The sequence below is a fragment of the Mauremys reevesii genome, linkage group 12 (assembly GCF_016161935.1).
Source record: "Mauremys reevesii isolate NIE-2019 linkage group 12, ASM1616193v1, whole genome shotgun sequence".
Classification (NCBI taxonomy): domain Eukaryota; kingdom Metazoa; phylum Chordata; order Testudines; family Geoemydidae; genus Mauremys; species Mauremys reevesii.
Window position 1 is genome coordinate 19,111,834 of NC_052634.1, and position 22,608 is coordinate 19,134,441.

Sequence of the window (22,608 nt, forward strand, 5' to 3'; positions counted from 1 at the left end):
TCCAGCTATGTGTTTGTCCCTGTTCAATTAAGACCTGGGGGCTTTTGCAAGAGCTAACACCTCATCTGCCAGTGTCACAGGCAGGATGGGCAGGGATGGTGTCTCTAGCCTCTGTTTGCCAGAAGCTGGGAATGGGTGACGGGGTGGATCATTTGATGATTACCTGTTCTGTTCATTCCCTCTGAAGCACCTGGCATTGGCCACTGAGCTAGATGGACCGTTGATCTGATGCAGTGGGCCACTCTTAGGTTCACAGTCTCTATCAGGAGTATCTACTCAATTGGACTCACTGGGGAGCCACAGAAAGAAACAAGATGTGCTGAGGCAAGAAGGCCCAGTCTCAGAGCCCCCGGGCTCACGCCTGTCAAAAGCTAAAACTAGGCTCAGCCCATGAAAGGGACATTCAGGAGAGACTGTGTAAAGGCTGGACCATCAAACAACTTTGTAAACCTGAGAGAGCTGCCTTGGGGCCAATGACGGGGAGAATACCCCAAAGTGACTCCTTTGATTCTACTCTTCTCTGGCCTTTGGTTCATAGAATTATAGAACTGGAAGGGATCTTGAGAGGTCATCTAGTCCAGTACCCTGCACTCAAGGCAGGACTCAGTATTATCTAGACAATCTCTGACAGGTGTTTATCCAGCCTGCTTTTAAATATCCCCAGTGATGGAGAGTCCACAACCTCCCTAGACAATTTATTCCAGTGCTTAACCTAAACCGCCCTTGCTGTAATTTAAGTCCATTGCTTCTTGTCCTATCCTCAGAGGTTAAGAAGAACAATTTTTCTCTGGTATCTTTGTAACAACCTTTTATGTACTTGAAAACTGTGATCGTGTCCCTTCTGAGTCTTCTCCAGACTAAACAAACCCAGTTTTTTCAATCTTCCCTCATAGGCCATGTTTTCTAGACCTTTCATCATTTTTGTTGCTCTTCTCTGGACTTTCTCCATTTTGTCCACATCTTTCCTGAAATGTGGCACCCAGAATTGGACACACAGCTCCAGTTGAGACCTAATCAGCGCGGAGTAGAGCGGAAGAATTACTTCTCGTGTCTTGTTTACAGTACTCCTGCTAATACATCCCAAAATGATACTTGCTTTTTTTGCAACAGTGTTGACTCATATTTAGCTTGTGATCCACTATGACCCCCAGATCCCTTTCTGCAGCACTCCTTCCTATGCAGTTATTTCCCATTTTGTAGGTGTGCAACTGATTGTTCCTTCCTAAATGAAGCACTTTGGATTTGTGCTTACTGAATTTCATCCTGTTTACTTCAGACCATTTCTCCAGTTTGTCCAGATCATTTTGAATTTCAGTTCTATCCTCCAAAGTACTTGCAACCCCTCCCAGCTTGGTATTGCCCGCAAACTTTTAAGTGTAACAGAGAGACTCTGCTGCTGGGAGGGTTTCACCATGTGTCAGGCCTGGTCTACACTACGCGTTTAAACCTATTTTAGCAGCGTTAAACCGACTTAACGCAGCACCCGTCCACACTACGAGGCCCGTTATATCAATATAAAGGGCTCTTTAAACCGGTTTCTGTACTCCTCCCTGACAAGAGGAGTAGCGCTAATATCGGGATTACCATATCGGAATAGGGTTAGTGTGGCCGCAAATCGACGGTATTGGCCTCCGGGCGGTATCCCTCAGTGCACCACTGTGACCGCTCTGGACAGCATTCTGAACTCGGATGCACTGGCCAGGTACACAGGAAAAGCCCCGCGAACTTTTGAAATTCATTTCCTGCTTCCCCAGCATGGAGAGCTCATCAGCACAGGTGACCACGCACAGCTCATCTGCACAGGTAACAATGCAGTCTCCTGAGAATCGAAAAAGAGCTCCAGCGTGGACTACTCGGGAGGTACTGGATCTGATCGCTATATGGGGAGAGGATTCAGTGGTAACAGAACTGCGTTCCAAAAGACGAAATGAAAAAGTATTTGAAAGAATTTCCAAGGCTATGATGGATAAAGGCCATAGCAGGGACTCAGTGCAGTGCAGAGTGAAAGTTAAGGAGCTCAGACAAGCCTACCAGAAAACCAAAGAAGCAAACGGAAGGTCCGGTGCAGGGCCAAAAACATGCCACTTCTACGCTGAGCTGCATGCAATTTTAGGGGGCTGCGCCACAACTACCCCACCCCTGTCCGTGGATTCCGAGGTGGGGGTTGTAATCTCAGCCATGTCTGAGGATTATGCGGATGGGGAAAAATACGATGAGGAAGCTGACGAAGACGACCTTGCAGAGAGCACACAGCACTCCGTTAGCCCCAACAGCCAGGAGCTTTTTCTGACCCAGACGGAATTAGCCTCCCAGCCTTCCCAAGCAACTATCGCAGACAATGAAGCCATGGAAGGGACCTCTGGTGAGTGTACCTTTGTAAATATCAAACATTGTTTTTTAAGCAAGCGTTTTTTAATGATTGATTTGCCCTGAGGACTTGGGATGCATTCACAGCCAGTAAAGTTACTTAGAAAAGTTTGTTAACATGTCTGGGTATTGAGCGGAAATCCTCCAGGGACATCTCCATGAAGCGCTCCTGGAGGTACTCCAAAAGCCTTTGCAGAAGGTTTCTGGGCAAGGCAGCCTTGTTCCGTCCACCATGGTAGGACACTTTACCATGCCATGCATGTAGCAAGTAACCAGGTATCATTGCAGGGCAAAGCATAGCTGCGTATGGTCCCGGTGATTGCTGGCATTCAAGAAACATCAGTTCTTTATCTCGCTGTGTTATCCTCAGCAAAGTGATATCGTTCAGGGTAACCTGGTTGAAAATCAGGAATTTAATTAAGGGGACAGAGATGGCCATTTTCCTACTGAGTTCGTGGACTGCAGCTTAAAAAAAAATCCTTTCCTGCACGTAGCCAAGCGGGGGAGGGGAGGAGTGAAATACCGATGAGCTTTTTTGCATTTGGTCAGCAGAGATCTTCCCAGGTAACAGCCACGCGGTGGGGAGGGTGAGCTTTCATGGTACCAGCCATGCGGTGAGGAGAGGGGTAAAGCACTGCAGAAGCCCAAAGACAGTGGCTTACCATGGCCGCATGCAAGCTGAATTCTGATGCCCGGACCTGTGTCTGTGAGATCTGTAACCCCAGAACTGCAGGCACTCAGTATTAAGATGAAAAATGTGACCTTGTAGTGAAATCACATGTGCTATGTAAGGTGAATAGTGCTGTTCACTGTGAAAGAGTATAACCATTGTTCTCTAAAATGTATCTTTTTAAATACTTCTCTCCCTTTTTTCCCTCCCTCATGCAGCTGCAAATTTTTCAAGCCTCCCTACTCCCTCCCAAAGGCTAGCTCAGATAAGGCGGAGGAAAAAGAAGACGCTAGATGAGATGTTCTCGGATATAATGGAAGTAACCCGCAAGGAAAGATCTCATCTGAATGAGTGGAAGGAGGTGGTATCAAATTACAGGAAAGATGCCAGTGAACGTGAGGACAGGAGGAACACCCGAGATCAGAGGTGGCGGCAGGAAGATCAGAGGTGGCAGCAGGAAGATCAGCGGTGGCGGGATGCAACTCTGGGGCTGCTGCGTGATCAAACTGACATGCTCCAGCGTCTGGTGGAGCTTCAGGAACAGCAGCAGGATCACAGAGTGCCGCTGCAGCCCCTGTATAACCACCCTCACCATATTCCACATCCTCCTCACCCAGACGTGTAAGAACGCGTGGGGGGAGGCTCCGTGCACCTGCCCACTCTACCCCCGTGGACAGCCCAAGCAGAAGGCTGTCATTAATGTGACATTTTTTTAGTGGCTTTTTCCATCCCTCCTATCCTCCTCCCAAACCACACCCAGGCTACCCTCTCAGTTCTCTCCCTCTTTTTATAATGAATTAATAAAGAATACATGATTTTTAAACTATAGTGACTTTATTTCCATAAGCAAGCTGTAATCGAAGGGGGAGGGTGGGTTGCTTACAGGGAGTGACTCAATCAAGGGGGGTGGGTGTTCATCAACAAACACAGCAGTCACATCCTACCCTGGCCAGTGATGAAGCTCATTTTCAAAGCTTCTCTGATGCGCACCACTTCCTGGTGTGCTCTTCTAATCTCCCTGGCTGCGCGTAATCAGCGGCCAGGTGATTTGCCTCAGCCTCCCACCCCACCATAAATGTCTCCCCCTTACTCTCACAGAGATTGTGGAGAACACAGCAAGCAGCAATAACAAAGGGGACATTGGTTTGGCTGAGGTCTGAGCGAGTCAGTAATGTGCGCCAGCGCGCCTTTAAATGGCCAAAGGCACATTCTACCACCATTCTGCACTTGCTCAGCCTGTAGTTGAACAGCTCCTGACCACTGTCCAGGCTGCCTGTGTATGGCTTCATGAGCCATGGCATCAAGGGGTAGGCTGGGTCCCCCAGGATAACGACAGGCATTTCAACATCCTCAACTGTTATTTTCTGGTCTGGGAAGTAATTCCCTTGCTGCAGCCGTTTAAACAGTAGTGCTTCTGAAGACGCGAGCGTCATGAACCCTCCCTGGCCATCCCACGTGGATGTTGGTGAAACGTCCCTTGTGATCCACCAGTGCTTGCAGCACCATGGAAAAGTACCCCTTGTGGTTTATGTACTGGGTGCCCTGGTGCTCCGGTGCCAAGATAGGGATATGGGTTCCATCTATCGCCCCCCCACAGTTAGGGAATCCCAGTGCAGCAAAGCCATCCACTATGGCCTGCACGTTTCCCAGAGTCACAACCTTTCGTAGCAGCAGCTTAATGATTGCTTTGGCTACTTGCATCACAGCAGCCCCCACAGTAGATTTTCCAACTCCAAATTGATTCCCGACTGACCGGTAGCTGTCTGGCATTGCAAGCTTCCACAGGGCTATTGCCACTCGCTTCTCCACTGTGAGGGCTGCTCTCATCTTGGTATTATGGTGTTTCAGGCCAGGGGAAAGCAAGTCACAAAGTTCCATGAAAGTGCCCTTACGCATGCGAAAGTTTCGCAGCCACTGTGAATCGTCCCACACCTGCAACACAATGCGGTCCCACCAGTCTGTGCTTGTTTCCCGGGCCCAAAATCAGCGTTCAATGGCTACAACCTGCCCCATTACCATCAGGATCTCCAAAGCGCAGGGGCCCGCGGTTTGAGAGAATTCTGTGTCCATGTCCTCATCACTCTCATCGCCGCGCTGCCGTAGCCGCCGCCTCCTCGTCTGGCTTTGCAGGTCCTGGTTCAGCATAGACTGCACGAGAATGTGCGAGGTGTTTAAAACGTCCATGATTGCGGTATTGAGCTGAGCAGGGTCCATGCTTGCTGTGCTATGGCGTCTGCACAGTTCACCCAGGAAAAAAGGCGTGAAGTGGTTGTCTGCTGCTTTCACGGAGGGAGGGGTGAGGCTGTACCCAGAACCACCCGCGACAATGATTTTTGCCCCATCAGGCACTGGGATCTCAACCCAGAATTCCAAGGGGCGGGGGAGACTGCAGGAACTATGGGATAGGTTCGGGATCCCTACCCACAGTGCAACGCTCTGGAAATCGACGCTAGCCTCGGACCATGGACGCACACCGCCGAATTACTGTGCGTTGTGTGGCCGCGTGCAATCAACTTTATACAATCTGTTTTACAAAACTGGTTTATGTAAATTCGGAATAATTGCGTAGTGTAGACATACCCTCAGAGGTTTACACCCTGGTATGAGGGGGCTAGGCCTGTACTGGGATAAGGTCACTTTGTGCTTCACAGTGTGGCAGAACCTAGAATGTCCATTACCAGGGAACAATGCTGGGGGGAATCGACATGTGGAAAGGACAGAAACCCTGTCTGAATTCAATCACATTGCCCTTCTCGCCCTGGCAGGCTACAGAATAACATCCACATTTCGCCCCTAATCAGCCCCTCCTCCCAGGGGGAAGGAAATGGCTGCAATGGAGCTGGCTCAGGTAAGGGATTATCAGGGAGCTGGTGGTGGGTTCTGCTTCGGGGGAGAGAAGCAGTAAATGCATAGGAGGGTGGGAGCTGCTAGAGGTGGTGGGAAGCAGGAAATATCTTGGGTGGAGAAAGGGAGTGGACAGGATGTGACAAACCTGTTGAGACTTGGGTACTCTAGGGTGTGATGGGCTGTCACCCCGGGGTGTAATCTGGGGTGCTTCTGGGAACTGCTGTGCCCTCTAGCCAGGCTGGCCCTTCTCACACTGCTTTGTTGGAGATTTAGCCTTGTTACCACCCAGTAGGACAGCAGGTGGTGCCATGCATCCAACTAAGCTACCTGAGTGCTTTACCTAAGGCACTCAGGGACAGATAGAAGACAACAGCCAATTTCCCAGCGATATGTGTTAGCAAACAGATCAAAGCAGATTACTTAGGGTATGTCTACACTACAAGAGTAGTTCGATTCAACTTAAGTCGAATTTGTGGAATTGACCTTACAAAGTCGAATTTGTGTATTCACACTAAGGACACTAATTTGACTTTGTGAGTCCACAGTAACGGGGCAAGCGTCGACTTTGGAAGCGGTGCACTGTGGTGGCAGGCTCCGGAGCATCCGTTTGCCGCTTTGGTCTTCTGGTAGCCTTGTCTCAGGTTCTTGATTTTCATGCGGCACTGCGTTGCATCCCGGCTGTATCCTCTGTCTCTCATGGCTTTGGAGACCTTCTCATAGGTCTTTGCATTCCATTTTTTGGAGCGCAGACTCCTCGCCCCACACACCAATCAGATCCAAGACTTCCCGGTCAGTCTATGCTGGGGCCCTCTTTCTATTCAGAGATTGCATGAACTCCTCTGTTTTAGAGCTCTGCATCGTTGCCGGTGCTGCTGAGCTCGCCCCGATGTCCAACCAGGAAATGAGATTCAAACTGGCCAGACAGGAAAAGGAATTCAAATTTTCCCGGGGCTTTTGCTGTGTGCCTGATCAGAACATCCAAGCTCGGACTGCTGTCCAGAGCGTCAACAGAGTGGTGCACTGTGGGATAGCTCCCGGAGCTACTAAGGTCAATTTCCGTCCACACCTAGCCTAATTCGACATGGCCATGTTGAATTTAGTGCTACTCCCCTCGTCGGGGAGGAGTACAGAAGTCGAACTAAAGAGCCCTCTATGTCGAATTAAATAGCTTCGTGGTGTGGACGGGTGCACGGTTAATTCGAATTAACGCTGCTAAATTCGAATTAAAGTCCTAGTGTGGACCAGGCCTTAGCAAATAACCAAACACTCAAACCAAGCCTAACATACTAGATGGATAAAATTTGAATTAGCAGTTTCTCACCCTGACTGATGATAGAAGCAGTCCACCAAGTTTCCATATACAACTAGAAATCCCTTTACCCTGGGACCAGCACTTCTCCCACTTCAGTCTTTGTTTCTCAGATGCTTCCAGGAGTTCTCTTGTGTGGGGAATGAGGCCAAGAGATGATGACACACCCCACCTTATGTAGCTTTTCCATATGGCAGGAACCATTTGTTCCAAACTCAGTTCCCAGTCCAGTTTGTGGAAAAATACAGGTACAAAATGAAGTTCATTGTCATGTGGTCTGGTCACATACCCTAGAGTGCCCTGCTGAGTCATAGTAGCCATGACTCATAGGCTGGCTGAAACATTCACAGGAAGGCTAAGCTATTCCACGGTCCATTGTCTTTGTTGATGAGCCATCAACACTGTCTGGCTTCTTCACTGTTGTACCTGAAAGGCTCATTGCGGGTGTTACCCAGAGTAAGCACATTTGAAAGACAGATAAAGAGTCAATGTCCATAACTTCAGATACAAACATGATCCATGCACACAGGTAGGGTAATCATATTCAGCAAATCATAACTTTTCCAGTGACACCACACATGACTCATCTTGTACAAAATGCCTCATAATTATGTCCTAATCATATTATAATCCTGCCACCATGTTGAATATGGGCTGTAGTGTGAGATAGATCCTAATTTCAAGGCACAGGAGTTGGGAATAGAACTTCCCCTTTTTGTGGAACAGGAAATAACCCCCCAGCCAGGAATGGGAAATCTTCCCAGACTCCCACTGCCGGAACCTGGATCTACTGACACTTCATTAGTTACCACCACTCCCAATCTTTGTGACAACTGCAAACTTTATCAGTGATGATTTTATATTTTCTTCTAGGTCATTGATAAGAATGTTAAATAGCACAGGACCAAGAACCAATCCTTGCAGGAACCCGCTAGAAAGAAATCGACCTTGGTTCCCTATTTAAAATTCCAGTTTTTAATCTATTTAATGTATGCCGTGTGTATTTTGTATCTTTCTAGTCAAAATATTGTGCTGAACCAACTCATATGCCTACGTATATTACATCAGTACTATTAGCTGCAACCAAACTTTTGATCTCATCCAATAAGGATATCCAGTTAGTTTGATAGGATCTATTGTATCTACACCTTTTTAATGGGTACTAATTATATTACCCTCCTTTAATTCTTTCTTAATGAAATCCAGTATAGCGCTCCATTCTCTTGCCCAGTATCGATTTCAGACTGACACTCTTGTAATTAGCTGTGTCATCTCTTTTATAGTTTTTAAATATTGACACAGCATTAGTTTTATTCCAGTCTTATGAAATTTCTCCAGTGTTCCAAGTCCTAATTAAAATCAACATTAACAGTCCACCACGCTTCTCCACCGAGTCTTTCAAAACTCTTGGATACACTGATTTAAACATGTCTAACTTTGATAGCTGCTGTTTAATGTCCTTGTGAGTTATTGTTGGAATGGAAAGACTGTCAGCATCAACATCTTCTGATGTGAGTTACATCATCTGTTTTTCTCCAAATCCCGGAGAGAAATATTTATTGAACACTTTTACCTCTTCTGCATGATTGTTGATAATTCTGCCATTTCCATCTAGTAATTTACCACTATCATTGTTAGGATTAATTTTGTACTTAATATACTTTTTAAAACTTCCTTCTTATTTTCGTTGGTTGATCATTGATTTCCGATAGCTTCCCTTAACAATTTTCTACAATTTTGACCTTCTAACTTCTATTCTTTACTATTGACTTCCCCTTTTATTTAGAGAGTGTTGGGATTCCTACCAGGGAGCTACCAGCAGGGTCCAGAGACAGCCCCATCTCCTATATCTAGCCCTGGCTAGTAGCTATGTGATAAATGTGATGACCCTGCCTCTGTCTGTCAGCTGGGAGACACAAAGCTTCTCTCTTTCTATCCTCTGATGCCTCCTGACTGCTCTAAGCAAGGTGGGGTGGGACTCTGTTAACATGTGCCTCCCGGAGCTTCCATTTACCTGGTGCTGCTGTTCTATGAATAGTGGGACTGTGAGTGGGGCAGCAGGTACTGAGTGTTGGACTCTTTCTCTTTCAGGGGCTGGTGACTTTTGAGGAGGTGGCTGTGTATTTCACCAGGGAGGAATGGGCTCTGCTGGACCCCGCTCAGAGAGCCCTCTACAGGGATGTCATGCAGGAGAACTATGAGACGGTGGTCTTGCTGGGTAAGGAGTCCTGTCCCCTGGGTTATTAGAAGCTGTGGGGTCTCTAAAGAGCCTGAGTAGTAATAACTTTATACCTTTATTCGTCATACAAGTTTTGACAAGTTTCCTTGCCCCCCTTTTTTGCTTTATCTCCCACCCACTAGTATCAGTTTTGGACATGTGCCTTTTTGGTGCCGTCAGTCATTTTAAAATTGCATCGAATGTATCCTTATTGGCTACATTGGCAACTACATTAATAACTGTAGCTTTCATGCCTTTTCCTCATTTAAATAGGAAAATATGCCTCCTGTAGAATTCTAAATTAAGTAAATAGGTGTATGATTCATTCATGGCTTGTGTGACAGTCAGATGAGCTCCTCTTTTGATAGGACAGCGTATAATGTTGCCATTCAGGACCCCACGGGTGAAGGGATAACAGAGCTGTGGGAGAGGAGAGGAATGGGGGAGTAGATAATTCTGGGGTGGCAGGACATTGGGAGGGTGTGTGCAGGGTTAGAGCTAAGAAGCAGCAGGGAGGGAGGAGGTTGAGAGAGACGAGGAGGGAAAACAAGAAGCTCCCAAGGTGCCGGGAGGTGGTGATGGCTGAGAGTAATGGGAAGAAGGGGAGGGGAGTGTGGAGGAAGGGCACCCAGGAAGTGGGCTGGATGGGTCAGTGGGAAGGAGGAGAGGTTTGGGGATCTAGAGCTGTGGGGGATCCCAGACCTTTAACCCTGAATCCCTACTCAGACCTCAGATAAATCCCAGACTTCAGCATAACCACTCTCACAAAGCCTCAACTTAATATAAGGCCCTGAACTGTAGCAAGCTTAGGCTATGTTTACACTACTGCAGTCAGTCGCCCTGCGCTGCACAACTCCAGCTACATGAATAACACAGCTGGAGTGGACGTAGCTTAGGTCGAGTTACAGCAGGGTGTACACTGAGGGGGGTCGATGAGAGACCTTCACGGGTAGGGTCTGGAGTAGAGAACTGGAGAGCGACTTGCAGTCAATCTGCCGTTGATTTGGTAGGTCTTTCCTAGACCCGATAAATCGACCACGGATGGATCGATCTCAGAGCGTCAATCCTGGTTGTAGTGTCGACCTGCCCTTAATAACCCATTTCTTTATGTTCACCTCCTTGCCCCTCCACGCATGTTCCAAGCTAATAAGCAATACTCTGATCATGACATTTTACCTCTAACGAGTATAAAATTGCCCACAAGACATGAGACTAGGTCATAGATCATAAAATGAGGTCGGGGTCAACAAGAGTGAGAGTTTGGAGAGAGTCTTGTCCTCCCTCTCCTCATCTACAACAGCCACAAGCTGTCTTCCCTCAAGGCTTCCAGGCCCAGTTCTTGTTTCTTACAGTCTCCTTTTCCGGAAGAATTAGAGGCTGTTGCTCCTGAATTTTAGTGTTTAATTCCCCAGCCTTCTCCTCACACTGGGGGAGTTTAATTCTCCCTCCCATTACACCTGAGTCGCTAGATTTCCTAATGCCCCAAAATGTGCTTTTGCAATGTCACAGTTCAGGGGTAGCTAAGCCTTTCACCTGCCTCCATGGTCTGCTCAAGGAATGCCCTGTCAGGTATCAGGCCTCTAGCCAGCCCCTTTCTATGGGCAGGGACCCACATGCCTCTCCTTTTTGACCAGGGTGTGAGGATTGCAGTTTGTCCTCCACTGTGTTAACTGGGCTAACGTCCAGTTCCTGTGCTTTGCTTTCTCTCCAGGGGCTGTGAGCAGTGTGTGTGTGTGACAGAGATGAGAATTTTGGTGATACTTCTATGATGCCAATACACACCTCAGTTTCCTGCTGTGATTGGTATTGCTGTGATTAGAACGAGCAGGAGACATGAGGTGTTTTGTCACGTAGCTGTCATGGGGTGATATGAATGGGTCATTAAGGACTGACTGGGAGTAACCTACATCAATGGAATACCCAACAGAGACAAGGGAATGATTGTCACCCAGGGCCGCCCAGAGGATTCGGGGGCCTGGGGTCTTCGGCGGCATGTTCCCCTTATCTGCTCTGACACCGCAGAGCATTTACCCTGTGTCTTCCTTACCAGCTCTGACGCCGCAGAGCATTTACCCCGTGTCCCCCTTACCAGCTCTGATGCCGCAGAGGCTTGCCTGCATCCCCGTTCCCTGTTCCTGTTCCCCCTCCTGTTTGACTCAGTTTATATAGTAATATTCTCAGCTATACCTTTGCTTAACCAATCATTGTACTGAAATTTAACTAACCAATCATAACACATGGAAACATAATTCTCTAACCAATTGTATCCCACTATCCTAATTAACGTACACCTAGCAAAATTAACTATACAGCAGATAGAAACAATTAGAGAACCAGACTGATTAACAATGTAAAAGTGGTGGCCATAAAGATAAAACAATACAAAAATGAGGGTTTCACAACCACAAGCATTGAGAAGTGATTTCTTGCCAGACAGGCTGCTGTCAAACTAAGTTTTCTTTAACCACCTTAAGATCTGTTTCTTTATCTGGTGGTGATGGGCGCTATCCGGACAGGATCGTCTTCCTAACAGCCCAATAGCACCTTATTTAAGTGTGACTGGTTTGGGATGTGAGGATGTGACCCTTTGCTTCCCAGCTTATGGCTGCCCCTGCTGCTTAGCCAAAGGCCTTAGCCTAAGAATCAAGGCCTCAGACTGTCACAGTAAGAGAAGGCCCATACAGAGGCAGACTGTGATTTTGATTCTTTGTTTTTATACCCCTGTGTAGCAGGGTGGTCCCCTGCTCCTGCCCTGAAGGGTTGAAAACAGCCCTGGGAGGGGGCTGTGACTGGAGAAAGCAGCCTTTAGGCTGGGCTGATTGTGGGAAGTGGCTGCAGCTGGGGCCACGCCCCAGACAGACTCAGCTGGCCCTATAAAGACAGAGAAGCCAGGGGCAGACAAGAGTCTCCCTCTGCCTGTAGAGGAAGAAGGGCCTGGCTGCAGGGAGCTGGACATAGGGTACCTGAGTGGAGCAGGGATGGGGAAAGGCAGAGGAGCTGGGGAGCTCCTGCCTGGAAAGCCCCAGGATGCGGCCTAGCACAAGGCCAACAGGTACTGGGGGTTGCAGAGGGCAGCCTAGGGGTAGGCAAAGGCAGCAGGTCCAAACCTCTTTGCCTATGGTGAGTGGCTGACACTTCAGTCTGCCCCAGTGAACAGGGGCTAGATGGAGACTGGACAGTAACTGAGGCAAAGTGGGGATAGTGGCTTGGGGGTTCCCCAAGGAGGGGAGACCGAGATTGATGGGGTACTGCCAGGGGGTAGCACCCCAAATAAAGGGGCACCAGGTCCAGGGAGGAGCATGGGGGCCAGAGGACAGGCGGATCACCAGCCTGCAGAAGGCGTTCCAGAGCTGGAATGAGCTAATTCCCAGGAGTCACCAGCAGAAGGCACCGCAGGGGTGAGTCCGCTCGTCTACACCCTGTAACTAGCTAAGTGATAAAAATACACCTTACAGTGGGTTCTACCTCTTCCCCCATTCTGTGTTTGTCTTGTCTATTTAGATTGTAAATTCTTCAGGGCATGGGCCATCTACTATTCTCTGTTTGTACTTTGCCTAGCACAATGGGGACCCACTGTTAGTTGGTCCTTAGGCACTAAGGTAATGAATATGATTTATTATAACTCCTCTCCTGCCACTTTGAGCCAAGGAAGCTGGCCTTGGGACGTTACTGCTTAAAAATGAGATGGGGGTTAAAACCATAGAATATTCTTTGTGACAAGTATCCCACAAATTCCACTGACCTCCCTTCTTTTCTTTGCCTGGAGTAGGGTTTCCAATTTCCAAACCTGATGTGATCTCGCAACTGGAACGAGGGGAAGAGCCGTGGGTCCCAGACCTCCAGGGCTCTGAGAAAGAAGTGCTTCCAAGAGCTGCCTGCACAGGTGAAGAATTGGTTAAACCAACTCAAAAACTGTGCGGGAATGCAGGAAACATTTGGGATGCCCTACAAAGACCCTGTGAGTTCTCCAAGTTCAGGATTGTTCCCTGCAGATGTGGAATCATTATGGCAGATGTCACTCATGGCTTCCCACCTATTCTGACTGACAACTGGCAGCAGGTTGCTCCCTGATCTCGCTTTCCCCCGAGTGTTCTCGTGAGATGCAGACCAAAACTGATCCCTTCCTCTCTTCTCTGGGGAAGGGTGTGGGGAAAATTAGCTCCTGATAGGTTTGATCTCTCCCACACATATTTTGGATTGTTCATCCCTTTTTCCATTCCTCTCTCTGAGATTTTCTTTCTTTCTGGCGCAGGTAGTGACCTATGCCTGGATTCTTTCTGTCTCCCATCAGGTGATGGGATGGTGAATCAGAATGAGGAGGAGAAACCCCAGCAAGATGCCGAGCAAGGAGAACCACATGGAACTTTATCAGGAAGATCCAAAGGGAATGTTTCCAGGATTTATGCACTCCCAGAAAAACCAAAAGCCTGTGAGACTCAGCAGAGGCCAGAGGAAAACTTTAGTAGTCACTCAGACCTTATAACAAGCAACAGAATCAACTTGGAAGAGACACACTACATGTGCCATGAGTGCGGGAAAAGCTTCAATCAGAGCTCTGCCCTTATCAGACATCAGACAATCCACATGAATAAGAAACCTTATGAATGTTCTGAGTGTGGGAAATGCTTCATTTATCATTCAGCCCTCATCTTACATCAGAGAATCCACACAGGAGAGAGGCCCTACACATGCTCTGCGTGTGGGAAAAGCTTTAATTGGAGCTCACACTTTCTTACACATCAGAGAATCCACACAGGGGAGAAGCCCTACACATGCGCTGAGTGCGGGAAAAGCTTCAATCAGAACTCAGACCTTATCAGACATCAGAGAATCCACACAGGGGAGACGCCCTACACGTGTTCTGAGTGCGGGAAAAGCTTCAGTCAGAACTCAGACCTTATCAGACATCAGAGAACCCACACAGGGGAGACTCCCTACACGTGTTCTGAGTGCGGGAAAAGCTTCAGTCAGCACTCAGACCTTATCAGACATCAGAGAATCCACACTGGGGAGACGCCCTACACATGCTCTGAGTGCGGGAAAAGCTTCAGTCAGAACTCAGACCTTATCAGACATCAGAGAATCCACTCTGGGGAGACGCCCTACACATGCTCTGAGTGCGGGAAAAGCTTCACTCAGAACTCAGACCTTATCAGACATCAGAGAATCCACACTGGGGAGACGCCCTACACATGCTCTGAGTGCGGGAAAAGCTTCAATCGGAGCTCAAGCCTTATCACACATCAGAAAATCCACACAGGGGAGAAGCCCTACACATGCTCTGAGTGCAGGAAAAGCTTCAATCGGAGCTCAATCCTTATCACACATCAGAGAACCCACACAGGGGAGACGCCCTACACATGCGCTGACTGTGGGAAAAGTTTCAGTCGGCGCTCAGACCTTATTACACATCAGAGAAGCCACACAGGGGAGACACCCTACACATGCTCAGAGTGCGGGAAAAGCTTCAGTCGGCCTTCAAACCTTATTACACATCAGAGAATCCACACAGGGGAGACGCCCTACACATGCTCTGAGTGCGGGAAAAGCTTCAATCACAGCTCAAACTTTATTAGACATCAGAAAATCCACACACAGGAGATGCCCTACACATGCTCTGAGTGCAGGAAAAGCTTCAATCAGAGCTCCACCCTTATTAGACATCAGAAAATCCACATGAGAGAGAACTGTAATAAATACCTTGACTAGGGCTGCGCAAAATAAAAATAAAAAATCACATTTCCTAATTTCCACATTGTGATTTTTGCACCATTTTCACCAAGGTCTCTCAGCTCCCCCAGATGAGTTGCCTCCTTCTGCCTTTTGCAGCTCACCCTTCTTTGGGGTCAGTCCTATGATCTTTTCTATCAACTCCTTTTCTTTTGAGCCAGGAATGTTCATCAGCTTCTGGAGGTTTGATCCCAACAAGGTACACTGAGGCAAAAAGTACCTGTGCCTTCCATCCACTAGGACTGGACGTGGCATTGGCTGCTCAAGTTAGTGATCTTGGTGTAAAAAGACAATTAGAGTTGTTGTGCAGATGCAGCCCAGGGGCAGTGGTTGGCATTAGCTTTCCCCTTGACCTGACCTAAACTCCATCACTTTTCCTAGTCTAAACAAACCCTGAGTATCACGGTTATACTGTTCCCCCATTTCAAAGCAATTGTTAGTCATCGAGTTTCCTCTTCAGAAACCAATTGTTTCATTCCCAGTTGCTCTGATGTTGCTTCAGGTTGTGCTGGAGAGCAGATATTTTTCCTACCATTTTCCTCACTTAAAATATATTGAACTATAACAAAGAGCAGCAACTGGGCAGGGATAGGGGAAAATGTCATTTCACCCTCTGTAACAACAGAAGAAGATAGGGTAAGTCAGCGGGATTCTGTTATTCCCCATCACCATCCCAATCCCTCTGTTGTTCAGTTCATTAGGTCAGTATTTTTTCTAACGGTCTGGGAAGAGGATTCCCTAGTAAATGACTTTTAACTAAGCACGATACCCCTGCATTGGGCTCCCAAAGCAGTTGTGGCCCAGGCCCTGCAGGAGGTCGCTCCTGAAGAGATCTCCTTCCTAATCAGGTGCATGTTGCCTTTTATTTGGGAAATGCAATTCCTGTCTAGGTAGAGATGGGAAAATGGAAGTGACATTTCGGTTCAGCTCACGCCTGGGAGATGCTGCAAATATGTAGAAAATGAAATCCGTGTTGAATGTGACATAGCTGCAGAAAGAGACCTATTTTCCATAGATACCTGACATTTGGTGTTTTACAGGGATTCTAAACTGCACCTGAATTTAGTCCCTAATTTAAATCTGTGCCACCAGATTAAAGAAATAAAAGGGCATATTTGGGGGAGTTGTGCCTCACTATCGCTACTGATCTGTTGTGTGGTTGGTGAAGAATTCTACACCAGAGATGTGTAAAATTACTCCAAGTAAGGTCAAAGATTTGATAAGAACTCAGCTAGAAATTGCAGGTAGTGGTGGTTGATTTTTACCCCAGAGATGGAAGCTATGGTGACCTGTCGCCCAGGTAAACTATTTTTAGAACCCTGCTCCCTTGTTAAGTGGCATTAATCACACTCCTAAAGGACGCCATGATTAAATTGGAAAGAACTGTCTTTTACCATTTGGATCCTAAGCGCAGAGAGAAACAACTGATTCCTTCAGAGCCATTCCATGCCTATGGGCCCCAATCTGACTGTCTTGTTGGACAAGAAGCACTTCCGTGCTGGGCAAACAATGGTAGCCAGTGAGGGAATGTATCAGATTCGAAGTTCAAACTGCAGGATACTTGAATGCTGAGTCCAGAGTCTCTGCTTTAGTCCAGGCCTGCACAACTCATAAAGCGGCGAGGGCAATATTACTCCAAAGAAAACAGCTGAGGGTTGAAACCCCCCCGGTCCCACTGAACCCCACCCCCAGTGCCGCCACAATACCCCCCCCAACGCCACCCAGCCTTCCCAAAACACAACCCCCCAGCACCACCCAGCCTGTGAAAACAACCCTGCCAGCACCGCCCAGCCCCCCCCAAAACAACCCCCCCCCAAGCACCGCCCGCCCCATGGAAACAAACCCTCCTTCCCCAGCACTGCCCCGCCAAAGTGGTATTGAACCTTGGTAATATGTTATAGCAGGCCCCTAAGGTATTGTAATTAAGGTAAAAGAAAAATATATTTTTGCTAGAAGTAGAATAAGATCTTCCCCCCACTTGGTAATCAGTTGCCCTGTTGAATGAATGAGGTGTGACTGAGGAAGGTGTAGAAGGTCAGCCACTGATTCACCATTCACCTTCTCAGCCCTCCCACCCCCCGCTCACCTCCTCAACCCCCCTCCACTGCCGCCGGCTCACCCGCCCCCCCACCATTGCCTGCCTCCTCACCTCCTCAGCCCCCCACAGCTCACCTGCCTGCGCGCCTGCCGCCTCAGCTCTCCTTCCCCACCGCCAGCTCACCTGACCCCCCACCAATGCCCTCCCGCTCATGTCCTCAGACCCCCACTCCCTCGGCTCACCTGCTCCCCCGCTCACCTCAGCTCTCCCCTCCCCAGCTCGCATATTCATCCCCTGCCACTGCCCTTCCACTCTCCTCCTCAGCCTCCCCCCCCCGAGCAGTGATGAGCTGCCAAAATCTTAATAACCGGTTCCCTCCTCACCCCACACCGGGGTCATGGCCCACCCCCGCCCTCCGGGACTCCTGCCTCATCCAACCCCCCGCGTTCCTTGATGCCCTCCCAGGACCCCTACCCCATCCACCCTTCCCTGTCCCCTGACTGTCCCCCATCACCCCCCGTCATCCAACCCCCTCCTCTCATTCCTGATGGCCCCCCTGGGACCCTTGCCCCATCCAACCACCCCTTCTCCCTGTCCCCTGACCGTCCCTGGAACCCTTGCCCCTGACGGTTCGTGCGGGAAGCCTGGGAGGGCTGAGAAGCAAATGGTGGCTCAGGCCCAGGGAGGCAGAGGGGAGGTGGGTGAGCTGGTGTGGGGAGCGGTTCCCCTGTGCGCCCCCCGGGTTACCTGCTGCAGTGTGGGCGGCCCGCCTGCCCCAGCTCACCTTGTCCCTGTCTCCACCTTGCTGGACCTGAGCATGAAGCCGCCACACCGCTTCTCTTCCCGCCAAGGCTTCCTTCGCGAACAGCTGATTTGCGGGAAGCGGGGGGAGGGGGGAAAGTGGGATGGGGCATTCAGGGTGGAGGTGGAGGGGAGGTAAGCTGGGGCCAGATGCTGGCTCACCTGCTGCCCCACCACTGCCTGCCCGCTCGCCGCCTCAGGCCCTCTACCCTGCCGTACAGGGTATTGTGTCATACAGGAGGCCCGTGATGTGCAGGGGGTCAGATTAGATGCTCTAATGGTCTTTTCTGGCCATAAAGTCGACTAATTTCTGAAAAACTGAGTGTAGCATTGGGAGCAGCGTCTGATGTTTTCCTGTCTAGCCGGCTTGCTTCCTAGAACGAATGCTCCTTGAGTGGAGTGATCCACAGGGAGTAGCTCAAATCTCCAAAGTTCCTGGCCAGGGGCAGGGCATTAGCACAGCAAGGGAGGGGTGTGGCAATGACATCACAAAGGCCTTTTGCAGGACCTCAGACTATTGGTCAAAGGTGGTGGGGAGGTGGTGACCTCACAGAGAGATGCTCACATCAGCCAGGCAGGAGAGTGGCAAGGGGCAAGGGAAACCTCAGAGATCCCTGTGGCTTTGCTTCAGCAAGTCTCCTTCTCCAGGTCTCTCTTTGAGGACTGAGAGAGTATTCGGATTCACATATATGAGTGCCAGGAGGAACCTCCTTAGAATTTTCTCCTTCCCTTTTCCTGATTTTACTAGAGACCAGCCATCCCTGTTTAGAAGGTAAGAGCCTCCTTGACGTTTGAAACCTGTTCAGTCTGATCCATCTGGTGACGAAGTCTAAGCATGGAAAATTCGAGCTTAAGGAGGCAGAATTTTATTCCGCACCTGGGATTTTGTCCCCTAGAATTACTGGAGCCATTAGGATTTGTCCTTTGTGTTTCACCTTTTCCTCCATCCCTTCCTCCTTTCTCTTCTCTTGCTTCTTTTGTCCTTTCACCTGTTTCCCTCCCAACACCAAGAGCGGAGTGTGTGTATGTGTTGCAGGGGAGTGTTTGGCAGTTCCCACTGTGGGAGGTCCACCCAAAAATGTGGGGCTGAAATACTGCTCGGGCAGTGATCCCCACCAGTGATCTGGGCCATCCTTTGGGCTCCCTGGTGAGAATCCTCAGCTTCTGTCCTCAGTCTCTACCCTGATTGGCTGAGCAGGGGGTTATTGACAGGGAGGAGACTCAGGACCTTGTTCTCTTTTAAGACCAAGGAAATAAGTCAGAACCAGTCATATGTTTGATTAATTTTGCTGCTTCTCTGCATTAATGGTCTCTGAGCAGTTCATGATTCTCTCTAACAATGCAGTTCTCCTCAAATACTTGCTGAATAATTACTGTGCACTGTTGTTGGTGTGGAGCTCATCTGAGAGCACTTTATTCAGGTCATTCAATGTATGAAATTCAAGCTCTGATGGTTAGTTTGAAAATCAGGGCTCTTGAGTCCTATTCCCAACTCTGCCACTGACTGGCTGTGTGACCTAAGACAAGTCAATTCTCCTTTCTCAGCCTTAGCTTCTCCCTCTTTCAAGTAGGGATAATAATGATCCGCTCCTACTACCTTACAGTATGTGGAGGCAGGGCTGGCTCTAGGTTTTTTGCCTCCCCAAGCAAAACATTTTTTGTCTGCCCTCCCATCCCCCTGCTGCCTGAGCCCTGGGTTCTCCCCTCCCTACACCTGCACCCTCTGCCTCCCCAGCTCTGGGCCTCCCACCACTTGCACCCCCCTGCTGCCTCAGCCCTGGGCTCTACCCCCTGACCCTCACCCCCCTGCCACCCCAGCCCTAGGCTCTCCCCCATACACACCCTGTGCTGCCCCAGCTCTCGACTCTCTCCTTCCCCCCTACCAGTGCTCCCCCACCCACACACCCCCTGCTGCCCCAGCCCTGGGCTCCTCCCCCTACCTGCACCCTCCTTCTGTCCCAGCCCTGGGTCACTGGTAACTTGCTCCCAGTTTAATAGAATAGAAAAAAGAGAGGATTCAATGTGTAACAGGGAGTTTGGTAAATCTTGGTTATTTTATTTTTGCAACAGGCTCCTGTCCACCTCCAGTAGAATTTTCAGTCCCAATGGCAACTTACTTACCAAATGTAATACAGACTAGTCCATGCCTCCCACGTGGATGTGGTTCCTGTTCTTCTGCACATTGTAGCCCATGGAGGCCAAGGGCCTGCAAATGTGTCTTCATGTGCCTTTGTTTAGTTGATGAAAACACAAACTAGACACTTAGAGGATTGGAATTGATTTCAGTGGAGGGACATGTTTGCTAGGTTTTTATGCATTTGCACAGGAAAATGTTGAGTGTTTCCATTTGTTTCAGGCATCCCTAGTCAGTGGAGCTCCTGAACATAATGGAAATGGATATGCAATTATTATTGTCATTGTTGAAGGACCAGGTTTTTAAGGGGGCACTTGGATTTGATCCAAGGACTACTTAAGCTGTAGTCAAACACTCTACCACTGAGCTATACCCCTCAACAATTACATTGGCAAGTCAGTGATCTTAAGGATCTTGAAACCTGAGAGTGGCGTTTGTTTCTTCCACACCAGTATTGCTGTCTGTGCATCCCGGAGCTATGGGGTGAGTGGGAAATGCCCACAACTAGCTTGTCAGTATCAGCAAAGGAGCAGCCGACATCAGGACCAACGAGACGTGTTGGTGGCCCATTAAGAAGAATCCACTCTCCCAGAGACTTCTCGGCGAGGGCACGGTACACAATGGGGGCTACCTACCCGCCACATCCCAGCAAGGGTCTTTCTAGTCCCACTTTAGTGTTACCCAATTTCTAATCAGTCTTCGGCCCAGATTCCCTCCCTGAGCGGCACCAGCACATGCCTGGGCCCCCTGCTAATGTTAAATCTGCCTTGAGCTGGGACCCAGCTTGACAAAGAGCCTGCAGCCCCCTCTGTGCTGGAGGAGTGAGAGCAGCCCTGGCACTGGGCAGGGCAGCCCTGAGGGAATGAACCCAATGTGTCTGTGAGGCCCTGATCCAGTACCTCTGCCAGGCAGCTCGTGCTGCTCGGGCGTCTCTAGTCTCCAGTGAGGATTCAAAGCTTCTCTGCTCCAGGGGAACCCCTGGGGTAGGGAGGCATGGCTCCTGCAGGATAAATCTTCCTGCTGGCAGAGCTCCGGTCCCCTCCTCATGGGCACAGGGTGTTGCACACGGCACCCACCACATGCACACACCCCTTTGTGAGGAGAATCAGCTCTGGGATATTGGGGTCAAACCCTTCCCACCTCGTCCCTGCAAACTTTCTCCTGGCTTCAGTGAGGGAATGGGGGCATGAGGGGCTAGTGCGGTAACAGCAGCAGCGTGGCTGTGGGGCTCGGCCGGTGGCTGGGGCCAGTCGCCTGTGCATGAACCCAGCCAACCCCAGGAGATGGACCTGGGTCACCAGCCCAACCCACCACACGGCTGCTGCCGCTGCCCCATAAGTGCACGAGCTCCCACGGACCATGCTGGGGAGAGCCCCCAGCTGCAGGAGAGACGCCCGTGAGTGCCTGGCAGGGCCCAGCTCCTGGCTGACCTGCACTGCTAGGGGTCAGGGTGCTGGGTCACAGGGGGGCGTTGGCTCTGGGGTAGGACTGTCACTTCCCCCCCTACCAAGCCAACAAGATCACAGCAAACAAAACCAGCTTGGCCCACATGGGAAGAGTTCAGTCCAGGGCCTGATGCATTCTGGGAGCAGGGGCGGTGCAGAGAAAGGGCAGATACGGGGCAGCTCTGAACACTCCGCGCAGAACTGCCTGTCCTGTCCCACAGCCCCTGTTACAGGGGGCTTTTAGCCATAGTTTTAATCAGGCCAATAAATTGAAACAACCCCCTGTTAAATCATTGCTGAGCCCGAGACCTTCACCCATTCTTAATAGCTTGTAAATCCTTTTCAATTAAGCCAGAGTGATTAACATAAAAACAACTGAGCTAGCTAGGCTCACACTTAAAAAAAGGCAAATTTCATGCAGAAGAGAAACTAGTCATGAAAATGAAGGCAGGCAACAATACAGAAAACCTGCTACTCTGGCTCTTTTAGCAGGCCTAGCCCCAGCCTGCTCCTCCATCCGGCGCCTTGAGGCCTTATTCTTTTTTTAGTTAAATATCAAATCCAGGAGAAAACACAGTTATACATAGCAAAATGAAATCACAAACAGAAATGTCATTGGAAATACAAAAATTAAAAAGGAAAATGCAATCCCCATCACTTTATTGTGTCGGGGCCATTCCTGTATCGAGAGCACCCGCGATGGTCCCTGTGTGCTTACGAGAAACCTGGAGGAACTCATATCACAGCCTGAACATGAAACTCAACTGCTCCCAGGTGCCGCAGTAAAAACCCTTTCCCTGCTGTGAAGTAGCACTCCAGGTGATTTTATGGAAATATGCTAATGAGTGTTAATATAAAGTGACTGGACTATGCTTCATGCAAAAGGTCTCTTGTAAACTATCATTACAAAGCTTATAATCTACTGTGTGTGTTCATTCTATTTGTATGAACCGATCATTCTTGGATCTGAAACTAGAAATATGAACTATAACTCTGAGGTCCTGTTGTAATGATGTAAAGTGTGGTTCATTAATAGTGCTTGGACTCTT

At 49.2% G+C, this 22,608-nt stretch overlaps 1 protein-coding gene and 1 non-coding gene across 2 annotated transcripts in view; one reads left to right on the forward strand and one right to left on the reverse strand.

The window, feature by feature from the left end:
- LOC120375473 (zinc finger protein 271-like) overlaps nt 1-22,608 on the forward strand; it is a gene marked incomplete at its 3' end in the record, with an annotated part of 430,987 nt that overhangs the window by 213,277 nt on the left and 195,102 nt on the right. Inside the window, exon 4 of the mRNA XM_039496131.1 lies at nt 14,100-15,023. Within this exon, the coding sequence (XP_039352065.1) occupies nt 14,100-15,023 (924 nt within the window). The remainder of the gene's footprint in view (nt 1-14,099; nt 15,024-22,608) is intronic.
- TRNAC-ACA lies at nt 20,420-20,491 on the reverse strand. Its single transcript has one exon. It is a non-coding gene; the product is annotated as a tRNA-Cys (tRNA).